Source organism: Anomaloglossus baeobatrachus, chromosome 1, assembly GCF_048569485.1.
Source record: "Anomaloglossus baeobatrachus isolate aAnoBae1 chromosome 1, aAnoBae1.hap1, whole genome shotgun sequence".
NCBI lineage: Eukaryota > Metazoa > Chordata > Amphibia > Anura > Aromobatidae > Anomaloglossus > Anomaloglossus baeobatrachus.
This window is the reverse complement of record NC_134353.1, coordinates 655113587-655129155: the sequence shown is the minus strand read 5'-3', so window position 1 is coordinate 655129155 and position 15569 is coordinate 655113587. Positions and strand designations below refer to the sequence as shown.

Here is a 15569-nt window from a genome sequence, read left to right as displayed (position 1 = left end):
TACAAGAGGAGCTGGTGGGGAAATATTTAACATCTTATTGATGGACGCTACAAGATCATTAACTATGGCGTCACCATCTGGTGTATCTAGATTGAGAGCGGTCCCAGGATCAGAATCTTGATCAGTTACGTCCGCCTCATCACCCATAGATTCATCTCGCTGGGATCCTGACCATTGAGATGAATGTGAAGGTCCCTCATAGCGAGCCCGCTTAGGCTGCCCGGGGCCATCGTCCGAGTCAGAGTCTTCACCCTGAGGTGTATGTGCCCGTCCCGGAGCTTGGAGGTAATTCAGCTGAGGGGGACCAGGGGGCAATGATTGCACAGTGTCCGTGGCCTGAAGTACAGGCCTAGCTCGCAATGTGTCAAGAATTTGTGACATAGTGAGAGACATTCTGTCAGCAAAAGCTGCAAACTCAGTTCCTGTCACCTGGACAGCATTCACAGGTGGTACACCCTGGGTCACGTCCAGCAGAGGTCCCGACTGTGCAAGCGCCGCAGGGGCCGAGCACTGCACACAATGGGGGTCAGTGGAGCCTGCTGGTAGAAAAGTCCCACATGCGGTGCAGGAAGCATATAATGTCTGTGCCTTGGCACCCTTGCGTTTTATGGACGACATGCTGTTGGCTCTCTGCAATGTGAGAGAGTCTATAGCCAAAAGGGCGACCAGCGCTATGCAGTACAAAGTATTTGCAGGAACAAAATACAAAATACTAATAATACTACTGGCACAAGAGGGGTGAGCCCAGAGGGCTGCTTACCGCCCGCTGAATAGCGGGTAAGAGGCGCAGAATTCCTTGTCTGGGTCTCCCCGGCTCCCCTCTGCAGCTCAGCGTGTCAGCAGGAATGGCTGCCGGCGTCTGTGGAGAGGGGCGGTCCGTGGGAGTTCCCAAACAAAAGTGCGGGAAACAGTGTCCCCTCTGTGCCTACTGTGAGGGCTGGAGTATGTAAAAACGACTCCAGCCCTCAGCGCTGATGCACTGACCAGCGTCCCGCCCCTCTCCTGACTGGCAGGTCTGGGGGCGGGAACGAACGGAAGCAGGCCGCAAAAGCCGGGGACTCGAGTTATCAGCGCGGCCGCCGTAAAAGCGCGGCCCGCGCTGAAGTCCCCGGCGCACCACAAGTGCCAGCCGCGCCGCAGTCCCAGCGGCCGGCGCGACCGTTCCCCAAAAGTGTGCCTGCTTCAGCGAAGCTGAATGAGGCCATGGCACAAGCGCCGCAGCGCTGATGTCCCCCGGCGCACTACAACACCCAGCATGCTGCGGTGTGAGCGCCAAATGCACGGGGACACAGAGTACCTTGAGGAAGCAGGGCCATGTCCCTGATGTACTCCGCTCCATCCAGCATCTTCTCCAGGGGCTGTAGATGGAGCACGGTCTCAGTGCCTGGAGACCAGTAAATCCCACTTCACCCAGAGCCCTGTAAAAAGGGATGGGGAAGGAATCAGCATGTGGGCTCCTGCCGCCGTACCCGCAATGGGTACCTCAACCTTACAAACACCTCCGACATACAGTGGGGTGAGAAGGGAGCATGCTGGGAGCCCTGTATGGGCCCTCTTTTCTTCCATCCGACATAGTCAGCAGCTGCTGCTGACTAAAAACAATGGAGCTATGCGTGCGTGTCTGACCTCCTTCGTACAAAGCTAAAACTGAGGAATCCGTACTCCTACGGGAGGGTGTATAGCCAGAAGGGGAGGGGCCTTACACTTTTAAGTGTAGTTCTTTGTGCGGCCTCCAGAGGCAGTAGCTATACACCCACTGTCTGGGTCTCCCAATTAGGAGCGAAAAAGAAAGGTTATATATTGTTCTTAATAGACATTTAATAAAATTAGTTTTTATCTATTAATCCACTGTGTCATTGATCCTTCTAAACCACCTTACTGTTATTAACAGCTCAATAATATATCTAGTATTACACACATTCCAATATGAATATAACATCGGCAACTGCTTTTTTTAATACCCTGTTACATTTGCTGTTGTAACCCTTTAAGGTCAGGGCAATTTTTTGTTTTTGGGCTTACATTTTTTCCTCATGTTATTCCAAGAGCCATAACTTTTTTTTTGCTGCTATAGTCTAGTGAGGGCTTGTTTTTTGGAGGATAAAGGCCCAGTTACACGCTACGATTTATCTGACGATATGTCGTCAGGGTCATGGATTCCGTGACGCACATCCGGCATCGTTAGCAACGTCGTTATGTGTGACACCTACGTACGACTCTGAACGATTGCAAATAGGTTGAAAATCGTTGATACGTCGTTCAGTTTCAAAATATTGTTCATCGTTTGGAACGCAGCAGACATATTGGTACGTTTGACACCCTGCAAACGACAAACAACATCCACACGACCACCTTGGTCAAGCAATATATCGCTGAACGTTTTTACGTCGCTTGTGAGATTGTTACGTGTGACCGCTAATAAACGACCTATGTGTGATCTCGGCAAATCGTAACAACGATCTGGGTGTGTCACATCCCTATTGAGATCCTCAGATAAATCGTAGCATGTAAAGCGGCCTTAAGTGACTTGTTAAACACTGAAATTTGTGGTCCATTCCCTGGAAAATCCACAGATCTCAATCCCATGAGAAACTGGTCAATCCTCAACAATAAATTGGACAAACAAAAACTATGATCAACTCCCAATCAGTATTTAGAGAGGATTGGCACAGAGGCGGATATCTAGCATGTCAGGGCAAAGGGCAGAAGTCTTGAAAAATAAGGGGTACTTTAGACGGTGCGACATCGCTACTGATATATCGTCGGGGTCACGTCGTTAGTGATGCACATCCGGCGCTCGTAGCGACATCGCAATGTGTAAATCCTAGGAGCGACGATGAACAAGCGTAATACAGTCAAAAAACTCTGATCTGTGTCACATCGTTCTTTTCCATGTCGCTCCTGCTGCTGATACCATGTTGTTTGTCGTTCCTGCAGCACCACACTTGGCTGTGTGTGAAGCCGCAGGAACGACAAACATCTCCTTACCTGCGTCCCGCCGCCACTGTGGAAGGAAGGAGGTGGGCGGGATGTTATGTCCCGCTCATCTCCGCTTCTATTGGCCGGCTGCTTAGTGACGTCGCGGTGACGCCGAACGCACCTTCTCCTTGAAGGAGGGATTGTTCGGCGGTCACCGCGACGTCGTCCACCAGGTAAGTGCATGTGAAGCTGCAGTAGCGATAATGTTCGCTACGGCAGCAATCACAAGATATCGCATGTGTGACGGGGGCGGGTACTATCGCGCTGGATATTGCTAGCCGATGCTAGCGATGTCGCAACGTGTAAAGTACCCCTAAGAGTCACTGCATAAACTTGATATATGTCAATAAACGTTTCAAAACTTAAGAATTGCATTATAAAAACTGCACTTCAGTAACCATAGAAACATCTGATTAAAAGATCTAAAAACAATAAAGTACAAAACTGAAAATAAAATTTGTTCCAGTCTCAAAACTTTTCCCCACAGCTTTATATAACAGCATTGTGATGGCGATGGGTGCAATGCTTGTATTCAACTTTAACAGAATCTTAAGCAGCTGACATCCTTGTTCCAGAGCTCAGACTGCGCCGTCAACAAAGTCGGTCAGTTGTATATGCAGAAATCTATTCTGCAGATGTTCTCAACTGCGCGATTGCCTACTAAAAGATGGAGAATGTTAACAGTTGTTCAAAAATGTGACCCACTGTACTGTTCTTCCTGGATGCCATTATTTTTCTTTATACAAATCTAGGTTCAGCTGTTTTCCTCCCATGTCTGGAGGTACAGTTTAGAGCTCAACTTCAATGATAAGGTGCAATACTTGGACAGATTGATGAGCAGTTCCTTTTTTCTCATCTTGGAAAATTCCTTTAACATTTTAGGATTTTCTGCTTGGTAAAGTAACATAACATGACACACCAAGACATGAAAGTAATTTCTGCATCAAATTGTGCACAGTCAAAATGATTCTGCAATGTGAAATATTTTTAGAATGCTGCACCAGGGCATGTTAAAAGTGTAATATACATGTACAGTGGTACCTTGGTTTACGAGTAACTTGGTGTGCGAGTATTTCGCTATACGAGCAAAGCTTGCTGTATATTTGTTACTCCGTTTACGAGCAACCTTTGCTGTATGAGCAAATACGCACCGCACACACTTCCGGTTCCATACTTTAACCACACTCTGACCCGCTCTTGCTGTCCGCTCAAACACACACACATTATGCTCACCTTACCTTCCGATCCATCGCCGGCCTCATGGTTCTTGTAGTTCGCCGGTACAGGATGTGGATTGGGAAACCATCGCGATGAAGGAGGAACGTTTGCTGTCAGACGCTACTCAAAAGCAGCGCGCTGGCCAATCAGAGGCAAGCGGCTCTGCCTTTGACGTCAGAGCTCTGGCAGCGGGAGTTCCTCCATCGTCGCGATGGTTACCTGATACACATCCTGTACCAGCGAACCACAAGAACCATGAAGCCGGCGATGGAACGGAAGGTGAGGTGAGCATAATATGTGTGTTTGTGTGTGTTTGTGCATGTTTGTGCGTGTGTGGAATGGCACAATAGGGGACCAGGATGAGACATTGAACAAGTTGTGGAACGAATTGTCTGAGCTTGCATTATTTCCTATAGGAAATTTAGCTTTGCTAGACGAGTAACTTGGTTTACAAGCACACTGCCAGAACGGATTGTTCACGTAAACCAAAGTTCCATAGTATAATATATTTTTAATAATACACTTTCACACAATGATACAATCAATAAAAAGTATGAAGACTTTATTAAACAGGAGCCAGTTGTTGCATATTTAAACTTTATCACATCTGTACAAACATGAAAATGTTTTCATTTTTCACGTGTTATTTCTAACATTACTTTATAATGCAGGCAAAATAGAATAAGGGGCTATGCGTTAATAAGCAATATAGTTGGAAACAATAAGCCCAAATGTGTCACTGTACACACGTATATTAATATGTAAAGTGAAAGCTCTCCAAGCAACCTTTATTTACACAGTATGCAGTCTATTCATACAGTATGTTGTAAACTGTAAAAGCACTTTGTATAGACACAAACGACACTGCCTCTTACTGCCCAGAGGAGAGAAAGCCACATCATCTGTGTATGATTCTATGGCTACAGCAGAGGTCATGGTTCGGGAAGAATTCACTTCAGGACTGTCTTTGAATGTCTGAAGACATTGGGTAGATGTTCAAGTCTCATTTGGGATCCATTGTTCAAGATTAAATATTTGTAGAAAAATCATTGCTTTTTTGACTTCTTTGCCTTACGCTCAGATTTGCTGGCTTCATCGTGGGCTTTCCTTTTTAATGCAAGCTTGTTAGCCTAAAAAAGTAATTAAAAAAATGTCAGTTTTTTTTCTCATTAACCTACGTTTTACTAAATAGTCTGGAACCAGATTAGAAGGCATCGCACATGCATCAGTAAGACATTATTCACACACTGTGATTCAAATGAACAGCACACAAATGCAATACACATTGCAGTCTATTTCTGCAGACCCAGTCATTAAACTGGGCCCATTCTAATGAATATCTCCTTATTTTTTTTTTTTTTTGAGGCCTATTAGGCTATGTGCCCACGTAGCGTATTTTCATGCAGTTACGCTGCGATCTGCACATCAGCTTAAGTGCATGCGTCCTGCGTCCCCAGCACAATCTATGAAGATTGTGCCTAATCCATGCTCACGTGGCGTATTAGAATGCAGTTCTGTGTTCTAACAAGTGACATCTCACTTTTCGTGCGCTTTACATGCAGCCCCCGCTCGGTCTATGAGAGATGCTGCATCCAGAGCGCATGGAATCAGCTTTTCAGTACGGACTGTTTCTGCAGCGATTTGAAGCGCACGTGTGCTGTTCAAATCGCTGCAGAAATTTCTGCAGGGACAGAACGCAACGTGTGCACATAGCCTTAGACTGCAGAAAAGAAAAATAAACAATTGGACAGGTGAAAAGATCGTAAGCTGTAATGTGTTATGTACTGTACTTTGTTTTTTATTATAAACAAAAAAAACAACAAAAATGGACACATGAATAAGACCTAAAGCGTCAGAACTAGAGTTGAGCGAGTATTTAACTATTCGTACGCGCTATACTCATAACAAATACTGTCTAATACTCGCATATTCATTCCGAATAGCGTATGCAATACAAGTCTATGGGGAAAACTCGCAATGTAGCGAGTAACCTGAATTCCGCACTATTTGCTACTTGCACGAATAGTACAGCATTCAGGTTACTCGTCACTTCGCGAGTTTTCCCCATTGAATTGCATTGCACACTCTTCGGAACGAATATTCGAGTATTAGACAGTATTCGTTAAGAGTATAGCGAGTACGAATAGTTAGGTACTTGCTCGACTCTAGTCAGAACACTATGTTTGTGTCCATTTATAGTTGATCTAAAAAGTCTACACACCCCTGCTAAAATAGCAGGTTTTAGAAAGAACGAAAAAAAGAAAAAAGAACCAAGAAGAATCATTTTAGAACATTGTTCACCTATAAAACCATCCAATATCTGTAGAAATGCATTGAGAAACAATTTTTTTTCTTGTTTTGCTGTTTACCATATTAATTTATTTTATATTTTGATAGATCGGATACTTCTGAATGAGGCGATACCAAATAAGTGTATTTTTTTATTGTTTTATTTTTAATGGGGCAAAAGAGGGGTGATTTGAACCTGTGTATTTTTTCTATTTTGTTCAACTTTGTTTTTTATTTTTTTTAAACTCCTTTAAAAGTATTTAATAGTCTCCTTAGGAGGCTTGAAGCTGCTAATTTCTAATCACCTGTGATATACAGAGCAGTGCATCAGCACTGAACAACTCAACCTATGAACACTGGCTCACAGCTGGCTTCACAGGAGGATCGTGATAACAGGCACAGGGGTCATCAGCTGATCCCCAGCGATCATGACAACCTACTGGCGCCCAGCAATCATGTGACGAGGATGCCGATGGGCGGCATCAGTGACGTGTTTCTCCTAGCGCATGTTAAATGACTGTCAGATATTGACAGCGACATTTAACTGGTTAGTAGCAGCAGGTGGATCTTTGATACATCAACAGCAGTTCGAGGCACTTCATGGCTGATTAAATCAGCTGTAAAGTGCTGGGGAAGATGTGGGCTCAGCATGTGAGCCTGCATCAAAGGCAAGGACACAGCTGATGATGAACATATACAACATCGGTAGTGAAGGGGTTAAAATGATTCTGATTAACTCCATATAAAATGTAGGTGTTCTAGTAGAATTTTCTGACAGTTTCGTAGTAGAATTGTGAACAAAAGCCACTGAGGACAAATTCATCAAAGCTTTCACGCCAGAATTCTAGCATCACAGCTTTGTAAAGTTGCAAAAGTTAGGTGCAACTCGGAGTTGTGCTTCTGTCTATATGGTTTCATCTGAGGCTGCAGCTGTTCATCCTCCACAATGCTACCAGGTTAATGTACACAACTACACTCACCTTTTTGGTTTACCGGGTAAGACCCTATTTGCGCATTTTTCTCCACAGTTTCCTTTACCGTGTACTGTGGAATATGTCAGGGCCTTCTGTCTTACAATATATATTGGGAAATCCATCTAAAATATGCTCTTGATGGCAGGTTTGAACAACTAGTCTACACAGAACCCATGATTATCCAACTCTTAAATAGTCTGCTATGAAACAGCAAAGGGTATTTATTATGCGGACATACACATCTGGAATTTTTAAACTACTTGAATTATTATTCAGTCATTGTAACTGTAGGTTTGGTAGATCTATCTAAACCTATTCTCACCTCTTTGACTTTCCGCTTCTTGCCAAACATTATCTTGTTGTAGAGATATTTTTCTTTCTTCTTCATCATCATGATAGCCAAACGTTTCTCCTCACTCTTCTCTCGCTCGGCAGTTCGTGCTTTGTCTTCAACTCTGATAGTGCCAGCTGTAACTTTCACTTTAGCCTTCTGTAGGATATACAAGAAGTTTAACAAGGAAAATGAAGGCACATTAATGAAACATTCAGAATTATATAAAAGAAATACCTTTTGTCTTGATGGTTTTTGCTTCTTCCCTTTAAGATTCGTATGCCTAGCTTCTACCTTCTCCTGCTCCTCTACATTGTCATCCTCTTCCTCCTCCTCTATTTCGTCCTCTTCATCTTCCTCATGATCATCTATAAAAGGAAGGGGGGGGGGGAAAAAAAGAAAATATTTTCAAGACAAAGTTAAAGAAGTTATCCATTGCCCTAACTCATTTAATTTTTTATTCAATCATGCTAATATGTGCTACTAATTGCATCCATACTCTTATATCATGCAGATAGCATCACCACTTGGTGTCTGCAAGCACCAGCTCTGATGTTTCCACCCATCCTTTCCTCTCCATAGGCTTACTATGCCCTCTTACTACAAGTTCCATAATGCAATACAGTAGCCTGTGATCCAGCACGTAGCTCACCCCCTTCCTTATACACCCTGTGCTGCTGAAGATTGGGACATACCAAGTGTCAGAGCACTCCAGGGTAGGTACCAGCCCATCTGGCAATTGATGGCCAGCATAGTCCTATCACGGTGTTTGTTATGCAAATTTTGGCACTTTTCAACTGTCCATGTCAGTGATTGAATAACCTAAACCCTTAAGACCACGTCTCACTAAGCGACAGCGCTGCTGAGTCACGTTTTTTGTGACGCAACAGCGAACTTGCTAGCAATGACGCGGTGTGTGACATCCAGCAACGACCTGGCCCCTGCTGTGAGGTCGCCGGTCGTTGCCGAATGTCCTGGACCATTTTTTGGTCGTTGCTCTCCCGCTGTGAAGCACACATCGCTGTGTTTGACAGCGAGAGAGAAACGATCTGAATGTGCAGGGAGCAGGCTTCTGCGGACGCTGGTAACCAAGGTACACATCGAGTAACCAAGCAAAGCGCTTTGACGGTACCTTTAGCTGGTGAAGTGCTGTGATCTGCATTTTAAAAGCAAGAGGTATCAGCCCCTGCGGTTACTGCTGAATTAAACTGTCAGCTCAGATTGTGAGGCAGACTAATTGTGATTCACTCCAAAACGTCTACAGCAACCATCAGGAGCCCAATGAAATCTTTCTTTCTTTTGGTCCCATTTCTGTGCCGGAAAAGGAACTATCGGACATAACAGAGGTGGAAGAATCTGCATAACAATCGAGTACTTTGTGATCCCTGCTGAGATATGCTCATAGAAGCTATACATTAAAATACAAGTATATTATAAAAAGTATTTTTTGAAGATCTATGATATATGGCAAGTGGGTGAAAAAGTAGTGGAAAACCCCTTTAAATCTTACAATTAACTTACGTCAGTGCCAACAATACCCCTTTTGTGTATTAATCTGGCTGTATAAACTAAAGAGCTGTTGCTCAAACCCTCAGCTATCTCCCCAAAGTATTAATTATAGATACAGTGTATTTATAATTAATGTTTATTGGGAACTCTACCCGTACACTTGCACCTTAAATTGCTGATTAGGGTGCACGCCTTTTTTCTTTGTTTACTATCTCCCCAAAGTATGCACCAATAAAGGCCTACTGTGAACAGGTGAGCGAGCAGGTTTAACAATGTAATGAGAAAGGCCGCCTTCTCACACCACCATTCTGAAATCCAACATATCTAAACCTGGTTTTGGCTATGTGCGCATGTTGAGCAATTTTTTGCAGAAATTTCTGCAAAAAAGTGTGTTTTTGCATGTGTTTTTCATTGCTTTGAATTGTGAAAAACAGGCAAAAACGCGGAAAGAATTGACATGATGAATATTATTTTCTACACCAAACCTGCAAGGAAAAAAACCTCAACATGTGCACTACACTTTAGGTTTCTCATTGACTTTGCTGGCAAAGAAGGGAATTTTGTTTACTTACCGTAAATTCCTTTTCTTCTAGCTCCAATTGGGAGACCCAGACAATTGGGTGTATAGCTACTGCCTCCGGAGGCCACACAAAGTATTACACTTAAAAGTGTAAGGCCCCTCCCCTTCTGGCTATACACCCTCCCGTGGGATCACGGGCTCCTCAGTTTTAGTGCAAAAGCAAGAAGGAGGAAAGCCAATAACAGGTTTAAAGACAAATTCAATCCGAAGAAACATCGGAGAACTGAAACCATTCAACATGAACAACATGTGTACCCGAAAAAAACAAAAATCCCTAAGAAAACAGGGCGGGTGCTGGGTCTCCCAATTGGAGCTAGAAGAAAAGGAATTTACGGTAAGTAAACAAAATTCCCTTCTTCTTTGTCGCTCCTAATTGGGAGACCCAGACAATTGGGACGTCCAAAAGCAGTCCCTGGGTGGGTAAATGAATACCTCGTGATAGGGCCGTCAAACAGCCCTGTCCTACAGGTGGGCAACCGCCGCCTGAAGGACTTGTCTACCTAGGCTGGCGTCCGCCGAAGCGTAGGTATGCACCTGATAATGCTTGGTAAAGGTGTGCAGACTCGACCAGGTAGCCGCCTGGCACACCTGCTGAGCCGTAGCCTGGTGCCGTAATGCCCAGGACGCACCCACGGCTCTGGTAGAATGGGCCTTCAGCCCTGAAGGAACCGGAAGCCCCGCAGAACGGTAGGTTTCAAGAATTGGTTCCTTGATCCACCGAGCCAGGGTGGATTTGGAAGCTTGCGACCCTTTACGCTGACCAGCGACAAGGACAAAGAGTGCATCCGAGCGGCGTAAGGGCGCCGTGCGGGAAATGTAGATCCTGAGTGCTCTGACCAGATCCAACAAATGCAAACCTTTCTCCAATTGATGAACTGGATGAGGACACAAGGAAGGTAATGTGACATCCTGATTGAGATGAAAGGGGGATACCACCTTAGGGAGAAACTCAGGAATCGAACGTAGAACCACCTTGTCCTGGTGAAACACCAGGAAGGGAGATTTGCATGACAGCGCCGCTAGCTCGGACACTCTCCGAAGAGACGTGACCGCTACTAGAAAGGCCACTTTCTGTGAAAGACGAGAAAGGGAAACATCCTTCATAGGCTCGAAAGGCGGCTTCTGGAGAGCAATTAGAACCTTGTTCAGATCCCAGGGCTCTAACGGCCGCTTGTAAGGAGGGACGATATGACAAACTCCTTGCAGGAACGTGCGTACCTGAGTAAGTCGTGCTAGGCGCTTCTGAAAAAATACAGATAGCGCTGAGACTTGTCCTTTAAGGGAGCTGAGCGACAAACCTTTTTCCAACCCGGATTGCAGGAAGGAAAGAAAAGTAGGCAATGCAAAAGGCCAGGGAGAAACTCCCTGAGCAGCGCACCAAGATAAGAATATCTTCCACGTCCTGTGGTAGATCTTGGCGGAGGATGGTTTTCTAGCCTATCTCATGGTGGCAATAACCTTTCGAGATAATCCTGAAGACGCTAGGATCCAGGACTCAATGGCCACACAGTCAGGTTCAGGGCTGCAGAATTCAGATGGAAAAACGGCCCTTGAGACAGCAAGTCTGGTCGTTCTGGTAGTTCCCATGGTTGGCCTACCGTGAGGTGCCACAGATCTGGGTACCACGATCTCCTCGGCCAGTCTGGAGCGACGAGGATGGCGCGGCGGCAGTCGGCCCTGATCTTGCGCAGCACTCTGGGTAACAATGCCAGAGGTGGGAACACATAAGGTAGCCGGAACTGTGACCAATCTTGAACTAAGGCGTCTGCCGCCAGAGCTCGGTGATCGTAAGACCGTGCCATGAAAGCCGGGACCTTGTTGTTGTGCCGTGACGCCATCAGGTCGACGTCCGGCATCCCCCAGCGGCGACAGATCTCCTGAAACACGTCCGGGTGAAGGGACCATTCCCCTGCGTCCATACCCTGGCGACTGAGGAAGTCTGCTTCCCAGTTTTCCACGCCTGGGATGTGAACTGCGGATATGGTGGATGCCGTGTCTTCCACCCACGTCAGAATCCGTCGGACTTCCTGGAAGGCTTGCCGACTGCGTGTTCCACCTTGGTGGTTGATGTACGCTACCGCTGTGGAGTTGTCCGACTGAATTCGGATCTGCTTGCCTTCCAGCCACTGCTGGAAGGCTTGTAGGGCAAGATACACTGCTCTGATTTCCAGAACATTGATCTGAAGGGTGGACTCTTCCTGAGTCCACGTCCCTTGAGCCCTGTGGTGGAGAAACACTGCTCCCCACCCCGATAGACTCGCGTCTGTCGTGACTACCTCCCAGGATGGGGGTAGAAAGGACTTTCCTTTCGACAAAGCGGTGGGAAGAAGCCACCACCGAAGAGATTCCTTGGCCGCCTGAGAAAGGGAGACGTTCCTGTCGAGGGACGTCGACTTCCCGTCCCATTGGCGGAGAATGTCCCATTGTAGTGGACGGAGATGAAACTGCGCGAAAGGGACTGCTTCCATTGCTGCTACCATCTTCCCTAGGAAGTGCATGAGGCGTCTCAAGGGGTGTGACTGGCCTTGAAGGAGAGATTGCACCCCTGTCTGTAGTGAACGCTGTTTGTCCAGCGGAAGCTTCACTATCGCTGAGAGAGTATGAAACTCCATGCCAAGATATGTTAGCGATTGGGTCGGGGTTAGATTTGACTTTGAAAAGTTGATGATCCACCCGAAACTCTGGAGAGCGCAACGTTCAGGCTGTGTTGGCATGCCTCTTGAGAGGGTGCCTTGACAAGTAGATCGTCCAAATACGGGATCACAGAGTGACCTTGAGAGTGCAGGACTGCTACTACTGCTGCCATGACCTTGGTGAAGACACGTGGGGCTGTCGCCAGCCCGAAAGGCAGAGCTACGAACTGAAGGTGTTCGTCTCCTATAACAAAGCGTAGAAAACGCTGGTGCTCTGGAGCAATCGGCACGTGGAGGTAAGCATCCTTGATGTCTATAGATGCTAGGAAATCTCCTTGAGACATTGAGGCGATGACGGAGCGAAGGGATTCCATTCGGAACCGCCTGGTTTTTACGTGCTTGTTGAGCAGTTTTAGATCCAGAACGGGACGGAATGACCCGTCCTTTTTTGGCACCACAAACAAGTTGGAGTAAAAACCGTGACCTTGTTCCTGAAGAGGAACGGGGGTCACCACTCCTTCCGCTTTTAGAGTGGACACCGCTAGCAGCAGAGCATCGGCTCGGTCGGGAGGTGGAGAAGTTCTGAAGAAGCGAGTTGGAGGACGAGAGCTGAACTCTATCCTGTACCCGTGAGACAGAATGTCTCTCACCCAACGGTCTGTGACCTGTGGCAGCCAAATGTCGCCAAAGCGGGAGAGCCTGCCACCGACCGAGGATGCGGAGAGAGGAGGCCGAAAGTCATGAGGAAGCCGCCTTGGTAGCGGGTCTTCCGGCTGTCTTTTTTGGGCGTGACTGAGTCCGCCAAGAATCTGAGCTCCTCTGATCCTTTTGAGTCCTTTTGGACGAGGAGAATTGGGACCTGCCTGAGCCTCGAAAGGACCGAAACCCCGACTGTCCTCTCCTCTGTTGGGGTTTGTTTTGTCTGGGCTGAGGTAAGGATGAATCTTTACCCTTGGAGTGTTTAATGATTTCATCCAAGCGCTCACCAAACAGTCGGTCATGAGAAAATGGCAAACTGGTTAAACACTTTTTGGAAGCAGAATCTGCCTTCCATTCTCTTAACCACAAGGCTCTGCGTAAAACTACGGCTCGTAGAGTCTAGGACAGCATTAATCGCGTAAGACGCAAATGCAGACATTTGAGAGGTTAAGGGTGCCACCTGCGGAGCAGATGTACGTGTGACCGTGTCAATCTGTGTAAGACCAGCTGAAATAGCTTGGAGTGCCCATACGGCTGCGAATGCCGGAGCCAATGACGCGCCAATAGCCTCATAGATGGATTTCAACCAGAGCTCCATCTGTCTGTCAGTGGCATCCTTAAGTGCCGCCCCATCTTCCACTGCAACTAAGGATCTAGCTGCAAGCCTGGAGATTGGAGGATCCACCTTGGGACACTGGGTCCAGCCCTTGACCACGTCAGGGGGAAAAGGATAACGTGTATCCTTAAGCCGTTTGGAAAAACGCTTATCCGGATAAGCGTGGTGTTTCTGGATTGCCTCTCTAAAGTCAGAGTGGTCCAGAAATACACTTAATTTACGCTTGGGATACCTGAAATGGAATTTCTCCTGCTGTGAAGCTGTCTCCTCCACAGGAGGAGCAGGGGGAGAAATGTCCAACATTTTATTGATGGACGCTATAAGATCATTCACTATGGCGTCACCATCAGGTGTATCCAAATTGAGAGCGGTCTCAGGATCAGAATCCTGATCAGCTACCTCCGCCTCATCATACAGAGAGTCCTGCTGGGACCCTGACCAGTGTGATGAAGTCGAGGGCCGCTCATAGCGAGCTCGTTTAGGCTGTCTGGGACTGTCGTCCGTGTCAGAGCCATCACCCTGGGATGCAAGTGACACCCCCGGATCCCGGAGCTGTTCCAACTGAGGGGGACCAGGGAGCAATGAGTTAACAGTGCCCATGGCCTGAGTTACTGGTCTAGACTGCAATGTTTCAAGAATTTTAGTCATAGTCACAGACAATCTGTCAGCAAAAACTGCAAACTCCGTCCCTGTCACCTGGACAGTATTCACAGGAGGTTCTGCCTGGGTCACCTCCAGCAGAGGCCCCGGCCGAGCAAGTGCCACAGGGGCCGAGCACTGCACACAGTGGGGGTCAGTGGAACCTGCCGGTAGAACAGCCCCACATGCGGTACAAGCAGCATAGAAAGCCTGTGCCTTGGCACCTTTGCTTTTTGCGGTCGACATGCTGTTGTGTCCTCTGAGCAATCTAGGAGGGTATATAGGAGAGAATCACCGCGACCGTACAGTGCAATGTATAGCTGCAAGCATAAAATACAAATATACACTTCGGCACCAGTGGGGGTCAGCCCTTGAGGGCAGCTTACCGCCCGCTGAAAAGCGGGTGTGTGGGCACCAGAATCCCGTGTCTGGGTCTCCCAGTCTCCTCTCTCCAGCTCAGACTGCACACAGGAATGGCTGCCGGCGTCCTGTGAAGAGGGGCGGACCGTGGGCGTGCCTCAAACAAAGTGCGGGAAACTGGCGTCCCACTGTGCCCAGTGTGAGGGCTGGAGTATGCAAAGCAGACTCCAGCCCTCTGCGCTGACGTTCTGTACAGCGTCCCGCCCTTCCCCTGACTGGCAGGCCTGGGGGCGGGAACGAAACGAAACTAGGCCGCAAAAAGCCGGGGACTCGAGTAATAAGCGCGGCCGTCATATATGCACGGCCAGCGCGGAAGTCCCCGGCGCACCACAAGTCCCAGCCGCGCCGCAGCGAAAAAACTGACAACAGCGGCCGGCGCGGCAGTTTCAAATACATGTCCCCTCTCAGCAGAGCTGTAGATAGGAATGGCACCAGCGCTGTTGTCCCCGGCGCACTAACACACCCAGCAATGCTGCGGTGTGCGCGCGATATGTACGGGGACACAGAGTACCTTGACGTAGCAGGGCCTGTCCCTGACGATACTCAGCTCCATTCCAGCAGATTCTCCAGGGGCTGTGGATGGAGCACGGTCTCAGTGCCTGGAGACCGGTAAAATCCCACTTCACCCAGAGCCCGAAGGGGGATGGGGAAGGAAGCAGCATGTGGGCTCCAGCCTCCGTAC

At 47.5% G+C, this 15569-nt stretch overlaps 1 protein-coding gene across 2 annotated transcripts in view; it reads right to left on the bottom strand.

The window, feature by feature from the left end:
* Window positions 1-4733: 4733 nt before the first annotated feature.
* PES1 (pescadillo ribosomal biogenesis factor 1) overlaps window positions 4734-15569 on the bottom strand; it is a 110848-nt gene continuing 100012 nt past the window's right edge. The window contains exons 13-15 of one of the 2 annotated variants that reach the window (XM_075341506.1): window positions 8029-8159; window positions 7783-7950; window positions 4734-5327 (exon numbers count right to left, since the gene is read on the bottom strand). In XM_075341506.1, coding sequence (XP_075197621.1) covers window positions 5244-5327; window positions 7783-7950; window positions 8029-8159 — 383 coding nt within the window. In that variant the 3' untranslated portion in view covers window positions 4734-5243. Of the gene's footprint in view, window positions 5328-7782; window positions 8160-15569 lie in introns of both variants that reach the window. The other variant, XM_075341501.1, reaches the window with a different exon arrangement.